This window comes from Phytophthora sojae, assembly GCF_000149755.1.
Source record: "Phytophthora sojae unplaced genomic scaffold PHYSOscaffold_7, whole genome shotgun sequence".
Taxonomy (NCBI): domain Eukaryota; phylum Oomycota; class Peronosporomycetes; order Peronosporales; family Peronosporaceae; genus Phytophthora; species Phytophthora sojae.
The window spans coordinates 188,980-213,400 of record NW_009258121.1 but is presented as its reverse complement, the minus strand read 5'-3'; the positions used below and the strand labels follow the sequence as shown (position 1 = coordinate 213,400).

Below are 24,421 nucleotides of genomic sequence, written 5' to 3'. Positions count from 1 at the left end.
TCGTCACCACGGCCAACGTTCGCACATGTGGTGTCGTCATCTCCAGCGTATCCGTAGCACTGGCAGCACGTCTCCTGAGCGCCGTGCGAGTCGGCATCGTTCGAATCAATGTTGAAGATGTCGATGCTCACGCCAGAGTCTGCGTTCTCAATGGTGTAGACGTAGAAATGGTCCTCCAGAATCCAGCGGTTGTCGTTGGGACTGGTGTAGGTGGACTGCCACGAGAACTTGTTCTTCAGAGCAGCCACGAGGTCGTCCGAGCTGCTGCACTTGGCCGTGTTGTCGCCATCCGAGCAGATGTAGTCGGCACCACCGTAGTCGTGGTTGCCCAACACGTTGACCCAGGGGATCGTCTTGATGTTGTCTCCATCGAATTTGTCCTCGAACGTCGTCGTGAAACGGGAGTCACGACCGTCTTCGCTGTTGATACCCGACCAGTAAAAGTTGTCTCCGTGGCCAATGACGACCTTGGGGGTGACATCGGCGTCCGCGGCCTGCTGGTTCATGACATTGGCCACCACGTCCTCTGCGTTGATATCGTAGTCCGTATAGCCCGAAGATTGGCAACACGAGTCCTGCGTGACGGTCGTGCCCCAGTCTCCGATAGCAAAGGCCGCCAGCGAGTACGTGACGCTCGTCGGGTCCGACGTGATGCTGGAAGCCGAGCTGCTTGACCCAGTGCTGGTCTTTTTGGCAGACGACGACGACGACTTGGTGGTGCCCCCCGAGCTGGTGGACGTGCTGCTGTCCGAGGTGGACGTCGAGCCCGAAGACGTGCCGTCGCTGGTGCTGGCCGAGCTGGACGAGTCCTTGGTGACCCCGACGCCCACGATGACGCCGATCACGGCCAGCACGACCACCACGCCGATGGCGATCAGTCCCTTCCTAGGGATCGCCATGTCCTACTGTATCTGTTTGTACGACGCTGCTGCTGCTGCTGAGAGAAGCGAAGTCCTGGTCCGCGGTGCGAATTCACGAGTGAGAGAGCGGAAGGAGGATAGCACAGCAAAGCGACAATAGCCAGCGCGCCCTGAGCCGGTCGCTGCAGGTGCAAGGTAATGGACCCCCTGTCTCAGTCAGAGCCGCCGCTGATTGGCCGGTTATGACGGCCAAGCAGAGTGATCCCACGGCACACACGAACAGCGCAATGCCTCTACACTTGGGCCCAAAGATTCTTCCTTGCCCTTGGGCATGCTGTCCTCGTCGATAGAACTCGAGGGTTTAATGCGCTTGGGCCATGCAATATGTATGCATACAGTAGCTTGTGTATTGATGCTTTTCCGGGAGACTTCGGTGTTCGGGGGGATCTTGAGGAGTCACGTCCAGCAAATTCCTTGACAGGCTGTGGCATGCAGGAGATTTGAAACGCTGCTGGAAATCTACGAGGACGAGGAGGAAGTGGACGAAGAGCACTCCTTGCCCTCGGTGCCGTCGTTCGGCACGTACCAGCAGTGCTTTGTCGCCACGCCCCCTATGGTGGAAGCCTTGAAGCTCTTGGCGTACGACCACTTGTCGTCCGCCGTGTGGTACTGCAGCTTGAGCCAGTCCTTGGAAGCAGTGAGCGAGAAGAAGCCGTACTCCTGGCCGTCGTACGTCCACAGGTTCTCCACGTAGCTGGAGGCGTAGCTCGGAATGCCGGCCGCAGACTCCTTCTGGATGCCACCGCCGGCGCCATTGTCCACGAAGTGAACCTTGTACGTGGACGAGTAGTCGTGGTTCTCGCCGTGAGTGTGGCCGTTCAGCCAGAGGTGAACGCCCGTGTCTTGAATGATGTCAAACCACTTCTTCATTCCAGCCTCAGAGTAGTGAGCGTAGGGCAAGTAGTGAGAATTAACCACCTTCCACGTCGCTGTCGAGTTGGCGATATTCGCCGCGAGCTGCTTGCGAGACTCGTCGCTCCAAGTTGTAAACTGGGCGAAGCACTGATCGTACATATCTGTCAACAAGTAAATACGTTAGTAACAAGCAGATAACTCAACACGACCAGAAAAGATAAACTGCCCAGACGTCGCCAGCAGCATGTACATATTGCCCACATCTTTTTCGTTGAGCTGGTCTTGATTCAACCCGTCAAGAGCAAACCAGCATCTAGGCAAATCAGCCGTACACTTCAAGCGCAGCGACTTGTAAACACTGCAATCAACGTCGTACCACTCGTAGTATTTGCCCTTGTCGAACAAACGTGTAACTGGTAGGTCGTTGCTCCCACCTCCAACACGGCGGTGCCACACAACTGAAATTGCCTCCACAAGTGCCAAGTAGAAGCAGACCAACGCTAAAATGCAGCTCTTGCCCGTTCCTGGGCTTCCCATGAGTATGAAATGTTCCTTGGGTTCTCGTCGTGAAAGCGTCACTTCTAAAAACTCCTTCAAGTTCTCCAGCACACACAATATCTCCTTCCGCACGAAAAACTTCGGTCCAGTGAAGCCCACAATATCCTCGATCTCTGGAATATCCTTCACCCCCCCCCCCCCCCCGCAGTCGCCGTCGTTCCACTTGAGCAACTTGGAGAAGTCCCCATCATTAGGCGGTAAGGCTCCAGCTCTTAAAGCAGTAGCTTTCAGAGCTTCCACATCGCCGACGGCACTTGCTGGCTGGCTGTCTTCAGGCGCTTCGTGGTATTTCTGGGTAATCCACTAGCACGTGAATCAGCCCGGGTGTGTGTTCAGAGGTCCTCTATTTACGTTTGTTTAAACTATAGAGTCCTGATATCGCTGTAGACTGAGCCTAATTGACAAACGGTGTTGGGATAATTCCTCCTCCGGCGAAAATTGTTCTTGCAGGTAGTCCCATAGCGTGGCAGGCAGGTGCTCTCGAAGTAGTACAGCATTGGTAAACTGAGATAGTTGTCGCAATTTGAGAAATCCCCTGATCGCTTTGTAGATGCGTTTGGAAGCTGGTTTCCACGCTATCGAGACAACGTCTTTAAGCGCTTGGTGCGTGGCATTCTGGGCTCGAGCCGACTTGATCATTGGTTGGATGCCTTGGACACAAAGAGAGACTGTAGATAGTTGAGCTCGCTGCTTTAGCTGATGCATGGCTCGGGCGATGAGCTGAATAGCCATACTAGTTTCCGTGACTGGCTCGTTCTTTTGGGCAAAACCAATGGCAATTATTTCTTGTGGGTCGTTCCCCAACACCACCCAAATACCTCTTCGCCCTGGTAATCCTTCCAATTTCACAGAGTGAAAAGTGAGAGTCCAGCGCTGAATTGCGATCGGCCTGTCTGAAGGTTGAATTGCCAAGAAAACCGCGTAGCACTGGTCCAACCGAAAACTCGCTTCTTTGGTTGCTGGACGTGAAGCCATTCCCCGGATGACTGCATGCGTCTGGAAATCAGCTGCCTTCCACAAGATTCGCTTAGCTTCTTGTGGCGGTACTTGATCTCCGTCAAAGACTTCTCTATTTCGCATCAGCCAAAACGTGCATTGAGTACATGTCGTCCAAATTAGCCACAAAATCCTCATAGCTTCATCCTGCCCTTTTCTCCAGCACGAAATACTCTTCATGGCTTCGTCAAGAAACGTTGGTGAAACCTCAGGTTGCCCGGGTATACCCTTGACGTTCTGAAAGAGCGACTTCAGATCATCCGACGGATATATTTGTCAAAAGCTCGCCTTGCCGAACTCGTCCAGTCCGCGCAATAGAAAGGATTCCAGGTCGTCGCCGGTTTACTAAATTACACGCAATACTTTCCCCTTTTCGCGGACGACACCAGCAGGACGAACCAGCTGGTTTCCTCATTGCTTCAAGCGGTGCTCGAAGGTAGACAAGCGCGCGGCAGTGCCACCGCGGCATCCACTCGTGCGAGCTTTTCACCCCCGATTTAGGCTCCGTACATTGCAAACTGATGTGCGTTAGTCGTTATCCCTGCATGTGCGATAGCAGAACGAAGCACAGATCATTACCTTCATGACTTTATGAAATACCTTGAAATCCTTATAACCAAAGGTCGTCTCAATTCGCACGGGAATCTGTGGCCTTCGTCCTGATCGAGCTGTCTCCTGTGTAGCAGTAGACAGTTATGCCGAGACAGCGGGCAATTCGACTTTCACGACGTCGAGCTGGAGAAAATAAGTTCGAAATTGTTATCGTTGGGTGGCGTATCTACATGTAGAAAGAAGTGCAAGAAGTGTACGTGCTGAGGCAGCTACAAAGTGTATCATGCACCGGCCACATAATTGCTTTGAGTCGCATGTAATATACTATATAGAAAAGGTTACTAACTAGTTAGTAGTCCTATAGCGAGGTGAAAGCGGGGTAAGTGCTCCTACAACAAAATCGCTCTATTAGCGTCTCGTAAAGCTTTCACGTAGTAGCATCTGCGTGTAGTTTTGCGGGCGGGCGCAACATTTGCGACTTCGACAAGGAAGAACCGGTCACCAGCAACCGTGGCCTACAGCGTGAAGTAGTTAGTGGATCGGTACGTCCAAGGCCATTCACAAACCGGCGTAGATGTTCGCTATGTATCGGGAGGACTACATGATCGGCGTTGAAACGGTCAACCGTTGATCGTTGATCATCAATGGGTTCGAGTGCACGCGGACCAAAAGGCTCGACAGGGTGTGGACAGTGTCGCGCCCAGGACTTGACTGACGCAAAATTATCGCCGTGGCCGATCACGATTTTGGGGGCGACCTCCGCTTTACCTGCCTGCTGGTTCATCACGTTCGCCACCACATCCTCAGCGTTGATGTCGTAGTCGTTGAAGTTGGCTGAGCGCGAACAGCACGAGCTCTGAGTGGTAGTGGTGCCCCAATCGCCAATAGCGAAGGCCGCCAGCGAGTACTTCGCGCTCGTCGGGTCCGACGTAATAGTGGACGAGCCGCTGCCTGTCGACCTTTTCGACGCTGACAGCTTTGCGTTCCCGCTGCTGCTTCCTGTTGTCGTTGAAGTGCTGCTCGTACTGCCACTGGCAATGCCAGATCCAGTCGTGCCGTCACTCGCGCTTGCTGAGCTTGACGACGAGCCCTTGGTTACCACGATACCGATGATTGCACCGACAATGGCTAGTACAACCACCACGCCGATGATCAACAGCGCCTTCCTCGGTATCGCCATCGCAACTTGTTCCGAGCTACGTGTGCTGAGATTCCTCTATCTGTTTGATGCCCTGAGTCCCCGCCGCTGCTGTTGTCCGCGCTGCAATATCAAAAGTGAAATATACTCGCTAGTGCCTACCGGTAGTCCTCATCGAGCACAGCGGCGAGCCTGGTGCCGTGTGCAATATTATCTTTACCTACGTCACTGCGAGACTGTAGTGAAAAGATAAAATGGCACACCCCGCCCGATACAGCAACGAACATCAAGATGTTGGCTCCACGAATGCTGCCGTTTGTGCCGCACGACCCATTGCAGCGAAGTCATCATGGCTGGTTCGCCTTCATCTCTTGGATTTACTGGCAAGCGCCGTCGCGGATTTCCAGGGGCCTTGTGCTCCACACAGTACCATGCTTGAGAGGCTGGACGCTTCCGACGGCAATGCCATGAGCGACAGCATCCGGAAGCAACGACTACAGTACAGTAGATACCTGCGACCTTCTCCATCTCTCCAACGCGTTGCGCAGCCGTCCTGTAAATTGTAGGTCCCCATCGGAAGCCAGCGCCTGGGTGGATTTCTCTCAAGGGAGCAAAGCCGTCAATTGGCGACCGGTGGGGCCGCTGCAACTTGCGTCGGTCACTTCGTCGCGCTCGTGCTGGCGCGCGCAACATGCAGCTAGCGTCACCGGCGGACTTCCTGTCCTGTACATGTAGCTAGCTCCACGGGGGAGGAGAAGGCTTCTGCGCAGAAGAAGCCCCCGGCCATCATCATCAGCGTAGCGCAGCTGTTGGTTGAATGCACGCCGCAAGTTGCACACATGTTGCGCTACACCACTTCAACACCACCCACAGTTGCGCGTGTGTTGCAGCAAGTCCCACCGTAATCCCTGCCAAAACACTTATGATGATCACATTTGACGGGTCCAAATGGTCCCTCTTGAAGCTGCAGCATCACTGTCACACAGGCGGCGGAAGCATCAAGACAAGACCCGGATCCCTCCACGACGAGCGTCCGCGCGGCCCCCCACGCCGCCCCGCTTCGCCCCCACCGCCCCCCGCCTCCTTCCCCCCTCTCTCACCTCTCTTCTCGCGTGACGCGCGCTCTCCACCGCCCCCTGGTCGCCCCTTAATCGACTAACGACGACCATCATGAGCTACCAGGTCTCGTCCGTGTTCCTGCAGAAGTTCTCGCCCAAGGAGATCCACGAGCTCAAGCGCGTCTTCAAGGAGCACGACCGCGACTACGCGGCGGCCGTGCCCGTGGCCGAGCTGCACACGGTGCTGCTCAAGCTCGGCGAGAACGTGACGCCCAACCAGACGACGGTCATGCTGCAGCAGACCAAGCTGGCGCGGCCCGAGCAGATCACGTTCCAGGAGTTCCTCGAGCTGCTGCACGACTTCCGCAACGGCGCCATCGCGCTGGACCCGGCGCTGCTCATGGGCCACGCGTCGGTGGCGCCCGTGCCCGTGGAGATCCCCGCTCCGGCGCCTGTGGAGGCCCCCGCGCCGCCTCCCGCTGCCGAGACGCAGCCCACGCCCACGCCCTTGTTCCCCGGCCAGAAGACGGCGACTTGGCAGACGCAGACGCCGGAGCCCACGCAGCAGCAGGCCCCAGCGTTCGCGCAGAAGGCCCAGTGGCCGCCTGCAGGCACCCCCACGACGCCCACAGCGGCCCCAGCTCCTGTAGCGAGCAAGCCGCAATGGCCGCCCGCTGCCAACCAGGCCGCATCGTGGGGACACACCCCGTCGTCGGCGCCGCAAGCTCCAGCTCCGGTTCCGGCCGCTACGCACGCGAAGCCACAATGGTCGCCTGCCGGATCGAGCGACTCCGCGCCGGCAAAGCCGCAGTGGCCTCCGGCAGCGTCGTCTACCCCGGCTGCACCTGTTGCCGCGCCGGCACCGCCTGCGGTAACTGCGAAGTGGCCTCCTGCCGGCGGAGCTGCCGACAAGAGCCCTACAAAAGCGCAGTGGCCGCCTGCAGTGGCGTCACCGAGTGCCCCGAAGTCCCAATGGCCTCGGGCATCACCCCCGACTGCGCCTGCACCGAAAAGCCCGGTATCTACTAAGCCTCCGCAATGGCCGCCTGCAGGCAACGGGGCTGCGAAGCCGCAGTGGCCTCCTGCTGCAACTACCACGCCCGCTTCGCCCGCCGCAGAAGCACCGATGCGCGCACAGTGGCCGCCTGCCACGCCGCCTCCAGCTCCAGTGGTGCGCACGCCCCCGCGTTCTCCTGTGAAGACGGCCGGACCTCCATCGCCAGCGCCTGCTAATGTGGACGCGCACACGCTGAGTGTTTTGCAGCGACGCGCAAGTGCAGCGGCCCAGTACAACTCAACAATCCACGAGGTGAAGGGCACTGCTGGCGGCCTGCACTCGTACTCGGAGGAAGAAACTGTCGCCTTCACGGAGCACATCAACAACACGCTACACGCGGACAAGGACGTCGCGTCATTGATGCCGATTGGTATGGATGCTGGTTTGTTCCGGGCGGTGTGCGATGGTGTGCTGCTGTGTAAGCTGATCAACGCTGCTGTGCCCGAGACGATTGATGAGCGCGCTCTTAACTTCGTCAAGCGAGCCAAGGAGCTGAATGTGTACCAGAAAACGGAGAACCAGAACTTGTGTATCAACGCCGCCAAGAGTATCGGCTGCAGTGTGGTCAACATTGGCCCCGACGACTTGATCGAGGGTAAGCCGATCCTCGTGCTGGGTCTGGTCTGGCAAATTATCAAGATCCAGCTGACGTCGACGATTAACTTGAAGAACCACCCCGAGCTTATGCGACTGCTGCTGGATGGCGAGACGCTGGAACAGTTCATGAAGCTCCCGCCTGACCAGATTCTGCTGCGATGGATGAACTACCACTTGAAGGCAGCGGGCCACCCGAAGAAGGTCACGAACTTCAGCACCGACGTGCAGGATGCGACCGCATACAGCGTGCTGTTGCACCACATCGCTCCCCAGCACTGCGACTTGTGTAACGAGGCTATCCCCGAGGAGCGCGCAGCTCACGTCATCCAGAATGCTCGTCGTTTGGAAGTGGAAACCTTCATCAAGCCCCGCGATATCACCAGCGGCAACCCGAAGCTCAACATGTCATTTGTGGCCCAGCTTTTCAACACGTGCCCGGCATTGGATGTCGTTGAAGAGGAGATCAAGCAGCTGGAGGAGATCCTGTACGACGACGTTGGGGACACGCGTGAAGAGCGCGTCTTCCGCATGTGGATCAACTCACTGGCCATCGACGACGTGTACATCAACCACTTGTACTCGGATCTGAGCGACGGTATGAAGCTGCTCAAGGTGCTGGACAAGATCCAGAAGGGCATTGTGGCCTGGAACAAGGTCAACATGGTGGCGCCCAACAAGTTCAAGCAAGTCGAGAACTGCAACTACTGCGTCGTGTTGGGCAAGCAGCTCAAGTTCTCGCTGGTTAATGTCGGTGGCGCTGACATCTTCGAGGGAGCGAAGAAGATGATCCTCTCGATCGTCTGGCAGAGTATGCGCTACCAGCAGCTCAGGATCTTGAGCGAGCTGGCCGCGGGCCGTGGCGAAATCACCGACAAGGACATCATCGGCTGGGCCAACGAGAAGGTCCGCCAGTCAGGACAGGTGAAGGGCAACATTGTGTCGTTCCGTGACCCGAGTCTGTCCGACGGCCTCTACCTGCTCGACTTGGTGCACGCTGTTGAGCCGCGCGCCGTTAACTGGGACATGGTGTTGCAGGACAAGACGGACGACGCCAAGGCCAGCAACGCCAAGTACGCGATCAGTTGTGCGCAGAAGATCGGCGCGACGGTGTTCCTGACGTACGAGGATATCGTGGAAGTGAAGCCCAAGATGATGATGACTTTTGTGGCCAGCCTCATGCTGGTGGACCACCAGCGCGCCTAAGCTGCAGTCACGTATTCGGACAGGCGTTAAAAGATGCTGGAGTCGCAGCGACGGAAGCTGCTAGAAGAAACGATAAGACCAGCTGAACTATATAGCTGGTGCACCGATAGTCAAATCGGAGACGAACATACAAGCAAAGAGCCAAGAAACAAGCAAAAGTTTTTAACCCATCATCCTTGCTGGACCAGTGTGAAACCATCCCAAAATGGATACAGCTCCGGGGACGCGACTATCCGTGCCTGCTCGTAACTCGCCACTTCCTTCACTTCGAGTTTTTCCAAGCGTACGCTAACGTCGCGTAGTTCACCATGCGTCTTACTACTCTCAAGTGGGCTAGCATCGCTCTGGCTTCCGCTCTACATGTAATGCTGGTGCTAAATGCATCGGCCAAGGTTTGCAACACGACGCAACTCACGCAGCTCACCAACGTGGTCACGACGTACTCCAGCAGTGCGGACTGCACCGGTAGCACCTTGGACCCGAGAACCAACGACGTAGCTGAGATCTGTGCTGGCGCGTGCATGCAACTCGTCCGCCAGCTGCAGCCAGACACGCCCGACTGCGAGTTCGACGGCACCAACCTCGGCGAGTCGATGAGTAGGCTCGTGGCGTGGTGCGATACAGCGTCGGTCTCTGCTTCGGGCTTGGCATCGGCATCGTCCGGCTTCAACTCGAGGGCAGGATGGAATGCTACCGACTCAATCTCGATCTCCATTGATACGCTGGACACGGTCCCAGTCTGCTCGATCGAGAACGTCTCATTGATCAGTGAGATCAACAAGGAAGCTACGAAGAGTGCCGACTGCTTTGGGATGGGAGGGCCCCCCACTTCAGCCGCCAACAAGGAGGAGTACTGCGCTGGAAACGCGTGCGTCACGTACTTGGCCGACGTGGAGACCCGACTACCAAACTGCACCTACGGCGGCTACAACATCAAGCAGGTGATCGCAGATACACTGGCGCTGTGCGATGATAGGACTGTGACAACTCTACCGGTGACACGAGCGATGAATACAAGAGCCTGGAACGCGACGATCTCATCGCCCGCAGCGTCGTCTTCAGCCTCGTACTAAACCGTCGACACTCCTTCCTGCATCCAAGTTGGCGGTGTCTGCTACAACCGAGGTGAAAAGCGTCGGTACTGCGGACTTATCAGCTTGTGAGTGACGCCTTCCTCACCGCTCGATTACATGTGAGCCATTGTTACACTCCACGACAAAAAGATATGGACACCACCAAAAGTGGCTGTAACTTCGTCAATTTTTATCGTTTTAAGGTGCGGTTTGGACCAGAGTTGCAGAACACGCTGATAAAGATCTGCACGTTGCTAACATGCGCGCTTTTGCGCTTCTTCAGGTAGCTCACATACAAATCACTGGTTCTGCCCAGGTGACAAAACTTATGGACAGCTAATCCCCATACAAAATCCTAGATTAATCAAAACCTCTTACAAATGATACAACTTGGACTTTGTATGGGGCGGGGCGACAAAGGAACCCATGATTTCTCCACTCTACCTTAGTACTGAGCCATATATCATCGACCAACAGTTTAGAAAGGAGAAGACAATCGTATATCCAAGAGATAGCAGCATACAGAGCTACAAATTGGCACTAACTAGGATGCAACTGAACGTGCCTCGCAAATCATCAGATAATACATGGTAGCCACCACTCGAAATTTCAGTCGCTTACTACTTGCTCAGTTTTGTGCGATGATCGATGAATTTATTACAGGTTACTAAACACACCTTCTAGTACACGATAATACCATCAGATATTTGTCTAACGTCACGAGTATCCCCGTGAGGCTGGTTCCTTTGTCGCCTATACAAAGTCCAAGTCGTATCATTTGTAAGAGGTTTTGATTAATCTAGGATTTTGTATGGGGATTAGCTGTCCATAAGTTTTGTCACCTGGGCAGAACCAGTGATTTGTATGTGAGCTACCTGAAGAAGCGCAAAAGCGCGCATGTTAGCAACGTGCAGATCTTTATCAGCGTGTTCTGCAACTCTAGTCCAAACCGCACCTTAAAACGATAAAAATTGACGAAGTTACAGCCACTTTTGGTGGTGTCCATATCTTTTTGTCGTGGAGTGTAATGAACCCCGATGTAATTCAGACGATGCCCGTTCCAACGTGAGTTGCGGTTAGTGTCCCTGCCCCCGAAGCGCCTCTAGCCATTCAGTCTCTTGGCCGAGATTGACAGGCGAGGCAGAACCGCCCAGCTATCTGGCCATCCTCGGCCTCGCCACCAAAATGACATCTCCAGCTCGGTGAGCTTGAGTTCTGATGCAGTCACCAAAGCCTCGAGCTAGACATTGCAGCTCTTGGCTTTTTGCGATCTTCGAGCAGCAGAAGTTGAAGTGGTAAGGACCGTATCTATCAATTCTCACAGGAAAAAGGAGCCTGGACACTGCGAGAACTAGTACTTCTAGACCAGCCAGAAATCTTATGTCGGCAGCGCAAAGTGCGGTGTCGTGCCCTGTGCTCCATGCATGGATCGCCTTGCACCATCGGCCACTGGCCGATGCAGCCAGCGGGCCGGGCCAGTCTCTTCTCGATGGGGAAAAATTGCGCTTTCAGCCACGTACGCAGGTCCCACACTATTCAGCGGGTACCGCGTGAGTCACACTGAAAGCTGCGCGAACCTTCCGAGACTGAAGTGCAGCGCAGCGAAGACCGGCTCGCTCGAGCTCAGCACAACCGAAAGTCCCCCACAGCAGCTCAGTAACTCAGAAGAAGCATGACCTCGATCCGCAGTACGCTGGCCGTCGCCCTCCTGGCGCTCGTGGCGCTGCAGGCCGCCCCTGCCTGCGCCGCCAACTGCACGAGCGACGAGCAGACCACCGTGGACAACGTGTACGCCGACCTGGCCAACAGCACGGCGTGCGCGGACCTCATCGCCGACACGGACGCGTCGTCGCTCGACTACTGCATGAACAGCGACTGCCTCTCGACGCTCAGCGACGCCGTGGACGAGCTGCCGGACTGCACGGGCGAGGACGAGATCGACCGCAAGAGCGGCCTGCAGGCCATCGTCACGTACTGCGCCAACGTGACGGCCGTGATGGACCAGTCGGCCTCGGCCTCGGGCAGCGCCACGGGCAGCGGCTCGGTCGTGTCGGCCGCCTCGCGGGGCTCCGTGCCCGCGGCCGCTCTGTCGATCGCGCTCGCGCTCGCCTTCGTCGCCGGACTCGTTTAGAGGGAGTAATAGGACCTGCATCAAGGAGCGAGCGAGCGGACGACGACCCAATGTGGATAAAATATTTTTTGTTTTTGTGATAGTATGCAGCATGCAGTTGCCCTTAGCGGTCTAGGCGCTAGCGGACCGTGTTTCTCAATGGCACCCGCCACTTTACCCAGTGTCCTTGGCCGTTCCGTTGTCGCTGGACTGTTTAGACTTTTCCAAGGTTTTCGCCTGCTGGCCATTGCAAGGCCCAAGAGCGAAGGACTATATAGTAGCAGCGATCTCCGACCCTGGAAAAGATGCTGGCGAGTTAAGCAAGCAAGGAGCACTGCAGCGAGCGCATGAGAGACCATCAACGTGATGATATCAAGTGCTGCTGCCCGTTCCAGCAAGCGGACTGCTCAGCTCGTGCAGTGGCCGCTTCTATCGATTCAAGTCTCGACATCTGACAATCGCCTGCTGGGGCTCTCGACTATGGACTTTGCGTCGCTAACGCCTTCCAAGGAAGTAAGGAAAAAGGCGTTTAACCCACTTCAACGTCATGCCTTCCGCTGAACTGCGGCTCCACTGGATCACTTCCAAAACCTCCGCACCCCACTCAAGTCTCCCCTTCTCATCAACAATGCGAGCTCAGTTCACGGTTCTCCTGTCTCTGCTGGCGTTGGCCCCCACGATCACCAAAGCCACCGAGTGCACCGACGCCGAAGCTGCCTACGCGGACTCTGTATGGGCTGCTGCCGCCAACACGTCGGCCTGCTCACCGTACGTGACGCAGACCGACCCCGTGTACGTCAATGCGCCATGCACCGCAACAGACTGCGTCACCGTCGTGGAAAGCGTGGCCAAGGATTTGCCCGACTGCACCTTCAGCGGCATCAACAACAAGATCGAGGTGCAGAACGCACTCACAGAATGCAACGGAGGAGACGTCAAGGACGCGGGCTCGCTCACGTTCTCCTCCTCTTCCAGCCAAGCCGATGGCTCAACGATGCTCTCGTCTTCAACCGCTTCGTCGTCGGGATTGATTTCAGGATCGAAGGGCTCGAGCTCCAGCTTCGACATGTCGTCCTCGTCCGGATCGATCACGTCTGGATCAACAGTCATGGCTCCGAGCGCCGCGTCCGGCACGGGGATGCTCCCTTCGGGAGACCAGTCCAACAACATCTTGGGCTCGTCGAACTCCAAGTCCGGGAGCAGCGCTGCTGGACCGCGTGTGCACGAGGGCAAACTTCACTTCTGGGTCGTGTCCACGCTTGTTGCGGGGGTTGTTGTAGCGTTCTCGAGCTAAGCGGATGTAGCATCTCGTCCGGAAGGTAGTAGTCCTTGTAGGCTTGCATATTTCTTCATCATTTAGCAACATAGTCATTTGATCGTGCGTTAAAACTTTTATTCGCGAGGGTGAGGGTGATTCACGATTCGTATGCATACTGCTGCAAGGACAGCTGGACGAATCTCTCCACCCAAAGGCTGATTTCCGCTGACGCCGATCAACTGCGCATAACGCCGCTGTTTTATTGCCGTTGCTAAGATGCTCTCCTGTTCATCCCAGCGCTGGAAGGGATACATGCAGCCATAGTTTGGTTGCGACTAAAGTCTGACTAACAAGCGCGCCATGTCTGACTTACATCAAGTGATATGAATACCAGGCCCCAACCGAGCGACTTGTTGCTGGAAGCGCGCGCGCACACACACACCATCAGCGTCTTGCGCAGCGGCACGCAGCAGAATCAAGTGCTGGGGAGTTCAACCCATTGAGCTCCCCTTCGGACGCCTCCGCTACTCGTTGAAGAGCTATACTCGTACCCGTGCAAGTGGTGCGACTTTTAGTCGCGCCGCTGACTTGCTGTCCGAAGCCATTCCCATACAAATCCCAATGAAAGCCAACTTCAACATCAAATGGCTACACTTCGCGCAGCCCCCGCCGACATACGCTTCCCACCCCCGCTCACTCACTTTTGAATTCCCTGCGCACCGCCCACTCAAGCCGAACGCAAGCCAACTCTCCTAACCAATGCGTTCTCTACTCGCGCTGCTGTCGTTGGCGTTACTCTTTACCGCCGTCAACGCCGCCGAGTGCACCGACTCGGAAGCCACCTACGCCGCTTCCTTGTGGGACTCCGCCGCCACCAGCCCGGCCTGCTCGTCGTACGTGACGCAGTTCGATCCGGTCTACATCGATGCCCCGTGCACTGCCACCAGCTGCATCAGCTACATGGAAGTCGCGGCCGAGAACCTGCCCGCCTGCACCTACAACGGCGTCAGCAACAAGATCGAGCTGCAGAACGCGCTCACGGCCTGCAACGGAGGCGACACGGAAGACGCGGGCTCTCCGACGACCGTCACGGACGCTCCGGCCACCACAACGACTACAACCCCCACCCCAACGTCGTCGTCCACTACGGACTGCACGACGGACGAGTACCAGAGCACGGAAGATCTGTACGACGCAGCGGCTGCCAGTTCGGCGTGCTCCGAGTACGCAACGTCCTCCTCTCTATTGGTGACGTTCTACGCGCCATGCTCGGCCACCGACTGTGTGGCTGTACTGACGCAGCTTGCGGCGGATCTTCCTGACTGTCTGTACGACGGAGCTAACCAGAAGACGGAGCTGACCGACAATCTTGGTATTTGCACTGATGATTCCACGGGCGAAGTGGATTCCAGCACGCCGGTGTCGACTTCGAGCGACTCAACGTCGACGACGTCCTCCACGCCAGCGTCGACGGCGTCCAACACGGGCTGCACGTCCACGGAGGTCAATGAGATGTGGAACCTCTATGTTTCTACTGCGGAGAGCGACGAGTGCGCGGACGACTCGACAGTCAACGGCTACAGCGTCTACATCTTCACCTCTTGCAGCTCCGACTGCGCCGACAAGGTCAAAGATCTCGCAGAGGCGCTGCCCAACTGCTACTACGACTACGAGTCCATGAACAAGAAGCAGGACATGCTCGAGGAGCTGGACGACTGTGACGTGTCCTCCAGCTACTACATCAGCGTCACGCTGTACCCGGACAGCTCGATCGAGTTTGCTTCGTCGTCCGCATCATCGGCCGAGTCGGGCACGGAGCCCCCTTCGAATGGAGACACGACGTCCGACTCGGAGCCTCTAGTGTCTGGAGATCCAGCTGACACAACATTGGACTCGTCAACCGTCGGACAAGTTGGGGAGAGCGCGACACCACCACGCGCTTCGGCAGGATTGCTCCAGTTGACGGCCATCGCCTCGCTCCTGGCAGAACTCATCCTAGCTTTCTAGGGCAGCTAAGCTCCCATATCAAGGATACCAAGCGCCTTCAATTTCAGTGTCAATATGCAGCATAGCTCCATTCCCAAACCAACGAACGTCACCATGACGAGACCTGACTATTGACGAAATCCTACTTTGAAACCCCTAATCAATCTCCCGGAAACTAACGGGTACACGTCATACTTCATGCCTCTGCCTCGTTAGTCCAGCTGGGAACGGCGACACAATGGGCGCCTACCAAAACCTAGATCAAAAAGTTTAATCGAAAAATCTGATCACCCGACTAGGCGCATTACTCGCCGGACCAAACGTCTGCAAATCGAAGGTGATAAACACCTAGGCCAAAACCACCATTAAAAGTTATCTGTGTCCGGCGACCTTTGCCGCTTGAAGTATGAATACCTTAATCTAATTATGTAGGTCGAAAGGAGACAATCCGAAAATGAACAAATTTTCACAAAATATCTCTAATTGTAAAGATCTCGCTCGGCGGGAAACGTCGCGTCGACCCTCTACGAGCAACCGAGTCATTTGCCCCCCTCGCATTCTCTCGCGCTTCATCCAGCACAATGTCTCGCCCGGATACGAGCTTTCTGCTGATGCTCTGTGCGTCGTCCCAGACGCGTCGTCGCTCCCTCGAGACGCTCCGAGACTTGAGACGCCGGCTGCACGACGAGCGCAGGCGCTGGGAGTGGCAGCGGCTCACCCGAATGCGCCATTACATCACCCTGGACTGCCTAAAGGAGCCTGAGCAGTCTTCTTGGATGGACACCTGGCTCAAAGGAACCGACGAGAATATGATAAATGTGACGAGCCTGTCTCGGTAAGGGCGGCATGCAGCATTTAAGTGTGTAGTTGGTTTCTAACTGTTGTTTGCCGTTATTGCTTGACATGTAGGGCCTTGTTCAACCTTCTACTATCTCGCTTTGCGCCTCATTACGAGATTCCCATCTTCTACTCGAAAGGAGGGCGGCCTCGAAAGCTCCAACACCACCATCAGGTGTTGGGCTTGCTTCTAGATTTCTACGTAGGCTGTGAGTATCGAGGGCGCCTGTGTCTCATGTTTGGCGTCCCCCCGACGACGCTTACCCGCGTGCTAACTGCAGCTGAAGACGCTCTTACAGTGGCGCTCCGAGGGTTTGCGCCCGCTCGGATTGTATGGCCTACGTTCGCCAGGCAGAAAGCTTTAGCTCGTCTAGTGGCAGCAAAGCAACCCATGCTGCAGTTCACATGGGGCTTTTTGGATGGGACAAACTACAAGGTACTTTCGTCAAGATATGATTGTATTGTATCATTGTTCGTGATCTTACCATCTACATATCATACTTCTACTTCACAGGTGCAGCAGCCTCCAGATAGAGACATCCAGAATGCTCACTACAACGGTTGGCTACATGGCGTGTTCGTCACCGGCACGCTATGCTTCTCAGCGGACGAGCTCATCGTGTGGGCTAAACATAACTGTCCAGGGTCCTGGAACGATGGCGATACCAGCCTAGAGTTCAGGCGGAAGCTGGTGTCGACGGAACTAAATACTGACGATCGATATGGGGTTGTAGCAGACAGTGCTTTCCCTTGCAGTGGTGACATGATCGACAGGATCATGACCCCGCTGAAAGACGGAGATGCAAGTAGACTGGTGCCTTCTGTTCGGGCGGCGGCGAAGGCTTTATCAGAGGCAATAACGTCCATTAGAGAGAGTGCTGAGCGGGGTACGGGGTCTATCGAGAAGGTCTACCATCGGCTGCTGATGCCGTTGCCGTACGACCGCAGCAAACGGCAGCAGCGTTTGGACAGACTAACTAACTACAGAGTGAGAACCGTCGGCATTAGTGAGATACGAACCACATTCATTCATGGTGAGGACGATAGGAGATACACAAGAGTGAGTTGAGTTTGTTTATGTGCATAATGCAACTTGAATACACTATGTCTTCCTTCCTGCACACATCTTGCTGTATACTACTTGTTCTTGTGAATCGTCGAGATCAGTAGCATCATTTGCTCGTGGCGCTGCCGCGCTTCGGCACGGTGTTGCTCAAGGCGGGCTTGGAACTGTCGGCGACGCTCGGCCTCTTCTTCTCGACGCTCCGCTCGAGCTGCTTCCTCTTTCTTTTCCTCGGCCTCAAGGTGTTGTTTTGCATCCTCGCGGTCTTGCTGGCGTCTGGCTTCGACAAGCGCAGCTTCTTCCCTACGAACCCGCTCTCGCTCATCTCGCTCTCGTTTATCCTCTGCGCGCCGCTTGTCGCGTTCCTCTCGTCGCCGCTCCCCCTCGGATTCGGCTCTGCGATCGGCGTCTTCGCGAAAGAAGAGCAGTAGGTCCTTCATTTCCGATCCCATTGCAGCGTCGGCAGCCTCTGCTTCTTTCAATTCTTTGTCAATTGAATCCATGTGCTTCTTGGCTTGGTTTCTCTTCGACGCAGCGTACATCGCCGTCACCGAGCTCTCAGACGGGGGGCTTTTGGCTTTAGCTCCTGGATCACGCCCACCCATCACCTCAAAGTTGTCCCGAAGAACTCGTAGATCTCGCCCACCTAGGCGATCACTGGTGTTGTGCAGCCGTTTGTGTTTTTCGGCCTCTGCTGCATCGGAAGCAGCACGATCCGGGTTTCGCGTTAGGGTGGGCCCGTCGGGCGAAGCCACCGAAGCCAGAGGTTGGCAGTCGCGCTTCGGGCGGCCCACAGCTCTCGGTGTCACCGGCGTGGGCCTCGCCAACGCCTTTGGCGTTGATCGAGCGTCAATGGTCGTTGCAGAGGCCGCACTTCGGTCGCTCCGTGCACCATTAGCTGTAGTTTGGCCGTCTTGCGCATCACGCACCTCTCCGTCGCCAAGGTTGGACTCAGCCTGCTGGAAGTCAGCAGCGAACTCGACCGGAACAAGGCCCTGCTGGGTCATCACGACCCCAGCAAGCCGCGTATCGCTGCCGTGAAGCTCGGCAACGGGAGGAAGAGGGGGGGGGGGTCACGAGGCTGGTTGGCGTCAGCCTCTTCGGACGTACCCTCCTCCGAGCTTTTTTCGTCGTTGACCGAGTTGACAGAGGAGACCGACTCGTCGTCCTCCTCCGCCACCTCCTCCTCGTCATCCTCCTGCTGCTTGTCGATCCGAGCACGGTTGCTGTCTCCACCGCCCTTGGTCGAGACCGAGTTCGGTTTCACGGTGAAGGGCTTGCCCACCTCGTCCGCGAAGAGGGCCACGTTGACCTCATCCATGAGGTTCTCGTCGTCCTCTCCGTTGTCGCGCCCGTCGTGCGAGGTGTGCGCCCCTCCCTTCTTCTCTATCTCATATTGAGTCTCATGAGCCATGAGGATAGCTCGCTGTTTGAGCGTCAGGCGGTCACCCTGATTGCCCGTGGGGTTGGCCTTCCCGTAGAGCTTGCGAAACTTTCTCCGCAGTGAGTCAAAGTCGCGTTCCCGCCAGGCAGGGTCCCTGGAGTCATTGTACTCGGCCGCTAGCGCCATCCACATGTTCTTTCCAGTCGGAAGGATTTTTGCGGCCAAGTCGCAAAGGAAAGCTCCTCGTTAGCACCGTAGTTCTGGTATCCTTGCTGCCGGCCTCGCTGTAGATAGACACGTAAGATACGACGCAGGTTAGACCCAAAGAGGAACGCATCGAAGGGAGACAACGAGCTGTACGAGACCCACCGCCATACTCTCCGTCGTTGCTTGTGTCGAAGCCGTCGAGGGGGCGAATGAACCCATCGCGTCCTGGGTCATATGTATGATGTTCAGTATGTCAATCAGGAAGCTTCGAATTTCAAAAGATTTCATTACACAACATGTACACAATTTTCAATGCAAAGCTGCCTTAAAGCCGCTCCCGGGAGGTGGATTCAAGCAGAGTCCGAGTCCTGGTGCAAGTGTTGCAGGTGGCGATGCTGGCACCCCGACCACCCGCAGCGACAGACAAACCACAACTTGTTGCCGTAGGAGACCGTCACCTCCTCGCCCGGGTAGATATCACGAATGCTGACGGCGACCACCGTCAGGCGCTGGCCCGTTTGAACTTCGTGGAACCGGGCGCTTGGATTGCAGGCGTGGTTCATGAAGCGGAGGTTGCCGCCCACTTTCAAGGCGTCGATGCCGATGAACTTGTTGCCCGTAGTGCGGGTCCGTAGGTGCATTCTGTAGCCGTCGTTGACTGGGCCGTTCTTGCAGGGCGGCCCGAACAAGTCCATGTGGCCAAAATACTGTCCGATGACTTCTCCAGCAGGAATCGCAGCTTGCGCTACCAAGCTGCGCATTCCAGTGCGCAGGTTGCGACCAATTGCGAGTGCGCGGCTTTCGTGAAGCCCGTTGCCGCACTCGGCAGCGAAGGTGCAGTTGTACTCCGTGCAGAATCTGCTGCTTCGAGCGTTGAGGCAAGTGCTTGCCTTGCAGCGCTCCTCGCACCCACAGCCAAGCCCCCCTCTCACCCCCACGCTGACGGCTGGGAACTTCCAGCGGCGCGGATTCAGCTGCGCTGACGTGAACTGCACGTCATCCGGCCACGTCTCGAGCTGCCACTCGTCGCGGGGTGGGTTCACGGCACCGCCTTCGACAACAGTAAAGCCCGGGGAGTTCATGCGCGAGGCGGTGAACGACGGGCGTGCAGCTGGAAGTGGGGAGCCGATGAGCGGCGCCGTCTCGGGTTCGTCGCTGTCGGAGGCGACCGCCACGGTATACCAAGCAGGAAGAACCTCTGCACGTTTGTGCAGGCGCGACCGGAAGGGGCTTTGGGGTGACCACGGGGGAGTCGTGGTTTGGGAACTTGCCGTCGCAGGCGAGTATGCAGCATCTAGACTCGGAGCTGAGCGCGCAGGTGTGACCGGGGGCGATGGTTCCGTCTCAGTGCTCTGGCTGGAACGAGGACTGAAGGGGCCATCACCCGAAGAGGCAGGCGGGGAGAGCCGAAACTCCGCAAGTGGAGCCACCTGCATCGTCACAGACGCATTGACGCCTTCGGGCAGCACCACCCGACCGGATCGCGTCCTTGGCGACGCCGACCATTGGTGGTCAGAAGCAGCGGGGGCTCCTACGCCGGAGGGCAACGAGGCCGAGTGCTCGGAGATCTCTCTGGACAGTTCCTCCTCGGCGGAGGGCGTCGCGCGTGGCGACACTCGGGTCGTGACAGTAGTCTTCACGGTCGTCACGGTCTTGACGACCGTCAGCACCGTGGTCTTCTTGACCTTCGCGCCGGCGCGAGGTCCCGCCGGTGGTCCCGTGGGCGTGACAGCAACGATGGCCAAAGGAAGTGGGTTGGCTGGTACATCAGCAGCGACCTCGCTGCGTGGCTCTGCTGATGGCGCTTTGCAGCGGTTTGACTCGATCGCAGCGGCGTCGAACGCCACGGCGCTGAGCTTGCGGCGTTTGGAGACGAGAGCACTCAAAGTCTCGTGAGCACAGCTTGTCTCGTGGCGGCGCTTGCTCGGGGGAAACGGGTGCATGGTTGCCTAGGCAGTGAATCAACAATCTTTTAGCTGGTATGCACAACCACAGCAACTCATACAGTGTACGTACACGTTTGCAGCAGGCGGGGGCTTCGGCACGACGAGGCGAGATTCTAAATGAGGCGTGGGCTGTGCGAGCGCGCGCGCTTTCGCGCCTTAAAGCCCTCTAAGATCGCGCGCGCAACTTCAATTCAAACGAAATCTCTAAATGAGGGAGCTGTTTGGACCCATACATTCTTTAAGATATTTTTTAATCGAGTTGCCAAATAAGGGGGTGATTAAAAGGACGACCAAACCCATTTTCGAATTGTTTGAACGGAGACTTTTTTGATCCTCCAAACAATTCCGTTTAATCGCTCCGTTTAATGAACGGTTTAATCCAGACCTCCTTTATTCCGGCACTTGAAGTTTATATATGGAAATGTGCCTATTTGAAGTTTTTTCGAGTGCCGAAATAAGCGACCGTTCAAAATCGCAGAATTCAAGCAGTGAACGATGGAGAAGCTAAAGCCAAGCGTCTCTAAGAAGCCCCCCTCGCGTAAAACCCCGTTCCAAGACGCTCACAAGCTGCAGTACGGACTCGAGGTCGTAGCGTGTGACGCTGGGGGAGCGGCTTGCTCGGTCCGCTGCCTGTTTTGCCGATATTTTGGTAGAGAGGAAACACCCAAGGGCAGACGAAAGCTTACTCAAAATATCAAGTACTACAAGGCTCCTTTCCGACCCCAGAACTACATCGAGCACAATACTTCCGCGCACTCAGCTAAGTGGGGAGAATACACAGGTCTCAGGGACGCAGAGAAGGCTGTATTTTTTGCTGATCTCACTTCTCGAAGCAACCAATTGGTAGCTCATTTTGACACAGAGAGTGCTGTGTTGCGGTTTTATTTTCCAGAGTTGATTGTGACTGAGCTGATTGGAAAGGTATTTTTCAATGCTGAAGATGAAGATGATGATATGACTGTTGCGAGGGCTCTTCGTACTTTCGGCTCGGTAGTGGATGGGGTCTACACAGTGGAAATTAAGACGCCTCTGCGGTTTACTCTTTCGGTCAAACATCTCTCGGTTGGGTTGTCGTTTCGGCAGACGGCAGCAGTAATTCAGCAGCACTAGGGAACTCGAAGCTTTACGGTATGACCGACGCTATGGCAGGCACTTATGCTCGTATTCTAGTTGCCTATTCGATTCAACGCATCAGCAACCTCATCGCAGACCCCAATATGTGGGGGTTTGCATTTGCTTGCGACATCAGAACCCACACCGATCGCTCTTTCATGAATCAGCGTGTTCGTGTTGCCGTCAACGGCGTGCTAGTCAACCTACACTTGCTCGCGGTCCCTATGTTTGACCGCCACACTGCTGTGGTCCAAGTTCACCTGATTGTTCGAGTACTCGATATTTTGTTCGCTAACTGGAGACAGAAGTTGGTTGGTATTTCATCGGATGGAGAGAACACTATGACAGGCCGTCATGGTGGGGTGATCACTCTTTTAGAGAAAGAGGCCACCCACTCGGTGCTGAGAGTGTGGTGTGCTGCTCATCAGATGGACCTGGTCATGAAAGCCGGTTTTGCCATTGTTGGAAATGGAGACTTTGTGAAGAATACAAAGGATTTAATTGTTCACCTTCGCCGCCAAAAAACGCTGATTACTGAAATGGGAGGTGCCGCCAAAAAACTAACTAATCGGTGGCTGTACATGGGAAACGCATTGCAGTGGATATTAAAAAACCATTTTCGCCTCGAAGAACACCTTGATGAAAACGTGTCTGCGGCACCAACGCCATCATGGTGGGTCAATGCAGCTGTTGTTTGTGGGATAACGGTGGTGGTGAACGTCACGTTTGTCAAGATACAGGGGAAGGATGTCCTGCTCTCGTAGCAAATGGCAGAGATTGAGCTCCTTGAAGATCGCCTTCGCAAACTGCTACGAGTTGAACGCGTACCTAGCTCTGAATTCCAATCTAGCGCTAATGACACGATTTCTACGAAGTACTGGCTCAAAGAGCAACACTTGCTCGAGTTTATTCAAGACCAGGGGACGTTCGTCCAGAATCACATGAATAGTGTTGCAGATGCCGACAAAAATTCGATTCTGAGGCAGCTTGCCAAGTTTGTACTGCATCTAATTGAAGGTATGGAGCATGCACAAGCTGAGCGAGACAGCAACATTGACGCTGCCACATCTCCGGCTCCGCCAGTAATGCCAGCTGAGCTTGTCACAGTCCCTCCTCGCCAGTTTGCAGAAGATATTTTGAATCCTCGCCGCGATCAATTGGCTTTGTTTTGGAGTGAGGCAAAAATTGAAGCCGTTGAATGGGATAATCGAGAGCTGTGTCAAGCCAATCTGCTTGATGAGATGGTTCGCACAGCCCTGGAGGAAGAATCGTATGAGACCAGCTTCAACGACGCCTGGGATTCAGTGCAAAACGCTGCTGCTCCAAAGACATTTTCACATCTCCGCCAGTTCTGCTGCGGATTGGCAACCGTATTCGCGAATACGGCGCCCGTCGAATCCGATTTTTCCGTATTGAAGTGTGAACTGAACGACCGGCGCACTTCGTTGACTTCTCTAGCCCTTGAAGGCATCTTCCAGGCTAAACAGTTCGATATGCTAGAGAAACTGTAGTAAATTGCATACTTTATTTCCTTAAACTGGCACTGTGCCGAAATAAACAAAACAAGAGTGCCGAAATATAGCTAATCCGACACATCCCGGCAGGTGCCAGTATAAGGGAGGTCTGGTTTAATCCCCCCTACCCCTAATGACCAAACCGTTTTATATAGGTTTTGGAAGGCGCCCAATGCCTGAAACTATTGCCTCAACAAATTGCGAGCTTCTTGCGTCGATCGGTTTGGGGTTCTTCATTCCCCAATACCAGGGCCCCAAGTCGCGGTCCACCCTCAGCAAGTCATGCATTGCTCCTGGTCCATTTTGGTGGCATTCGCAGCCTTGTCGTCTCTTCATGTCGATGCTGCAGAGTGTACGGATGCGGAATGGCAAACCAGCCAGAACATTTGGTAGTGGTGTCCCGAGTCGGAACGGCTCGGACCGTTCCAACTCTGCGTGGGCGACGACGAGTGCCTGAGGTCATCCACCTGCTGTGACCGCGGGCGAGAAGTAGTGGGTCGTGGGCCGGGTTGTCTCGAAGGTGGAGACCCGTGGGCCGCTACCCAGAGGTATCGTGGAGGGATGATGTGCCTCGCAGTGTCGTGGCGGGACTTCGGGGACGGATGGCATGTTGGGCGGCTTTGAGGGCCGTCAAGGTGAACGGATCAAGTTTTTGGGAGGGGTGAGCGGGAACGGAGTCACCCGAAGGCACTGAAACGCAAGGATCTGCAGGTAGAGAGGAAGAGTTAGGAGTAGAAGGAAGGTCAGTCGTGAATTTTGCTTAAAAAGACCACACAGGTCGTAAGGAACACTTATTGCATTTTGCTTAGTGATCTCCTTGCTATTTGTGCCCCATAAACCTATAAGCACAGGCAGCACTTACTACTCCAATACAGCGGCGGCCGGCCCCAAACCGGTCCGACAAAGCGACTCGCGACACGTGGTGGAGAAGCAGGGTAGTGTTGCCGAGTGTGGAGTGAACAGTGCTGAGAGCCTGTGCCCGGAAGTGAACAGAGT

The 24,421-nt window shown here is 55.7% G+C and overlaps 14 protein-coding genes across 14 annotated transcripts; 8 read left to right on the top strand and 6 right to left on the bottom strand.

Moving 5' to 3' along the window:
* Window positions 1–1,379: 1,379 nt before the first annotated feature.
* On the bottom strand, window positions 1,380–1,934 carry PHYSODRAFT_250716 (hypothetical protein; the record flags this gene model as incomplete). Its single annotated transcript, XM_009533577.1, has 1 exon — window positions 1,380–1,934. One exon carries the CDS (start codon window positions 1,932–1,934, stop codon window positions 1,380–1,382), a length of 555 nt encoding a protein of 184 aa, XP_009531872.1.
* Window positions 1,935–1,955: 21 nt separating this feature from the next.
* On the bottom strand, window positions 1,956–2,468 carry PHYSODRAFT_518217 (hypothetical protein; the record flags this gene model as incomplete). Its single annotated transcript, XM_009533576.1, has 1 exon — window positions 1,956–2,468. A coding segment is annotated over one exon (513 nt), but the record flags the coding sequence as incomplete, so codon positions are not given.
* Window positions 2,469–4,308: 1,840 nt separating this feature from the next.
* PHYSODRAFT_250624 (hypothetical protein) lies at window positions 4,309–5,061 on the bottom strand (the record flags this gene model as incomplete). The annotated part of the gene is made up of 2 exons (XM_009533575.1): window positions 4,309–4,396; window positions 4,598–5,061. The coding sequence occupies 2 exons, from the start codon at window positions 5,059–5,061 to the stop codon at window positions 4,309–4,311; spliced, it is 552 nt and encodes a 183-aa protein (XP_009531870.1).
* A 1,128-nt stretch (window positions 5,062–6,189) lies between these two features.
* PHYSODRAFT_250795 (hypothetical protein) lies at window positions 6,190–8,934 on the top strand (the record flags this gene model as incomplete). The annotated part of the gene is made up of 1 exon (XM_009533574.1): window positions 6,190–8,934. The coding sequence occupies one exon, from the start codon at window positions 6,190–6,192 to the stop codon at window positions 8,932–8,934; it is 2,745 nt and encodes a 914-aa protein (XP_009531869.1).
* Window positions 8,935–9,242: 308 nt separating this feature from the next.
* Window positions 9,243–10,007, top strand: SOL13D (elicitin; the record flags this gene model as incomplete). Its single annotated transcript, XM_009533573.1, has 1 exon — window positions 9,243–10,007. One exon carries the CDS (start codon window positions 9,243–9,245, stop codon window positions 10,005–10,007), a length of 765 nt encoding a protein of 254 aa, XP_009531868.1.
* A 1,646-nt stretch (window positions 10,008–11,653) lies between these two features.
* On the top strand, window positions 11,654–12,194 carry SOL13E (elicitin). The gene has a single exon (XM_009533572.1). The coding sequence runs from the start codon at window positions 11,680–11,682 to the stop codon at window positions 12,136–12,138; it is 459 nt and encodes a 152-aa protein (XP_009531867.1). The 5' UTR covers window positions 11,654–11,679; the 3' UTR covers window positions 12,139–12,194.
* Window positions 12,195–12,745: 551 nt separating this feature from the next.
* PHYSODRAFT_336050 (hypothetical protein) lies at window positions 12,746–13,411 on the top strand (the record flags this gene model as incomplete). Its single annotated transcript, XM_009533571.1, has 1 exon — window positions 12,746–13,411. The coding sequence occupies one exon, from the start codon at window positions 12,746–12,748 to the stop codon at window positions 13,409–13,411; it is 666 nt and encodes a 221-aa protein (XP_009531866.1).
* A 723-nt stretch (window positions 13,412–14,134) lies between these two features.
* On the top strand, window positions 14,135–15,382 carry SOL13A (elicitin; the record flags this gene model as incomplete). The annotated part of the gene is made up of 1 exon (XM_009533570.1): window positions 14,135–15,382. The coding sequence occupies one exon, from the start codon at window positions 14,135–14,137 to the stop codon at window positions 15,380–15,382; it is 1,248 nt and encodes a 415-aa protein (XP_009531865.1).
* Window positions 15,383–15,942: 560 nt separating this feature from the next.
* Window positions 15,943–16,391, top strand: PHYSODRAFT_516812 (hypothetical protein; the record flags this gene model as incomplete). The annotated part of the gene is made up of 2 exons (XM_009533569.1): window positions 15,943–16,196; window positions 16,271–16,391. Coding segments are annotated over 2 exons (375 nt in total), but the record flags the coding sequence as incomplete, so codon positions are not given.
* A 42-nt stretch (window positions 16,392–16,433) lies between these two features.
* Window positions 16,434–17,267, top strand: PHYSODRAFT_515744 (hypothetical protein; the record flags this gene model as incomplete). The annotated part of the gene is made up of 2 exons (XM_009533568.1): window positions 16,434–16,634; window positions 16,713–17,267. The coding sequence occupies 2 exons, from the start codon at window positions 16,434–16,436 to the stop codon at window positions 17,265–17,267; spliced, it is 756 nt and encodes a 251-aa protein (XP_009531863.1).
* A 68-nt stretch (window positions 17,268–17,335) lies between these two features.
* Window positions 17,336–18,837, bottom strand: PHYSODRAFT_250540 (hypothetical protein; the record flags this gene model as incomplete). Its single annotated transcript, XM_009533567.1, has 2 exons — window positions 17,336–18,159; window positions 18,372–18,837. The coding sequence occupies 2 exons, from the start codon at window positions 18,835–18,837 to the stop codon at window positions 17,336–17,338; spliced, it is 1,290 nt and encodes a 429-aa protein (XP_009531862.1).
* A 365-nt stretch (window positions 18,838–19,202) lies between these two features.
* On the bottom strand, window positions 19,203–19,613 carry PHYSODRAFT_515344 (hypothetical protein; the record flags this gene model as incomplete). The annotated part of the gene is made up of 1 exon (XM_009533566.1): window positions 19,203–19,613. The coding sequence occupies one exon, from the start codon at window positions 19,611–19,613 to the stop codon at window positions 19,203–19,205; it is 411 nt and encodes a 136-aa protein (XP_009531861.1).
* Window positions 19,614–19,780: 167 nt separating this feature from the next.
* Window positions 19,781–20,795, bottom strand: PHYSODRAFT_246080 (hypothetical protein; the record flags this gene model as incomplete). Its single annotated transcript, XM_009533565.1, has 1 exon — window positions 19,781–20,795. A coding segment is annotated over one exon (1,015 nt), but the record flags the coding sequence as incomplete, so codon positions are not given.
* Window positions 20,796–21,347: 552 nt separating this feature from the next.
* On the top strand, window positions 21,348–21,617 carry PHYSODRAFT_451746 (hypothetical protein; the record flags this gene model as incomplete). The annotated part of the gene is made up of 1 exon (XM_009533564.1): window positions 21,348–21,617. A coding segment is annotated over one exon (270 nt), but the record flags the coding sequence as incomplete, so codon positions are not given.
* Window positions 21,618–24,421: the final 2,804 nt, after the last annotated feature.

What these genes read in the sequence shown, in the direction of transcription:
- SOL13E (XM_009533572.1), top strand. Translation starts at nt 11,680, where the DNA reads ATGACCTCGATCCGCAGTACGCTGGCCGTCGCCCTCCTGGCGCTCGTG.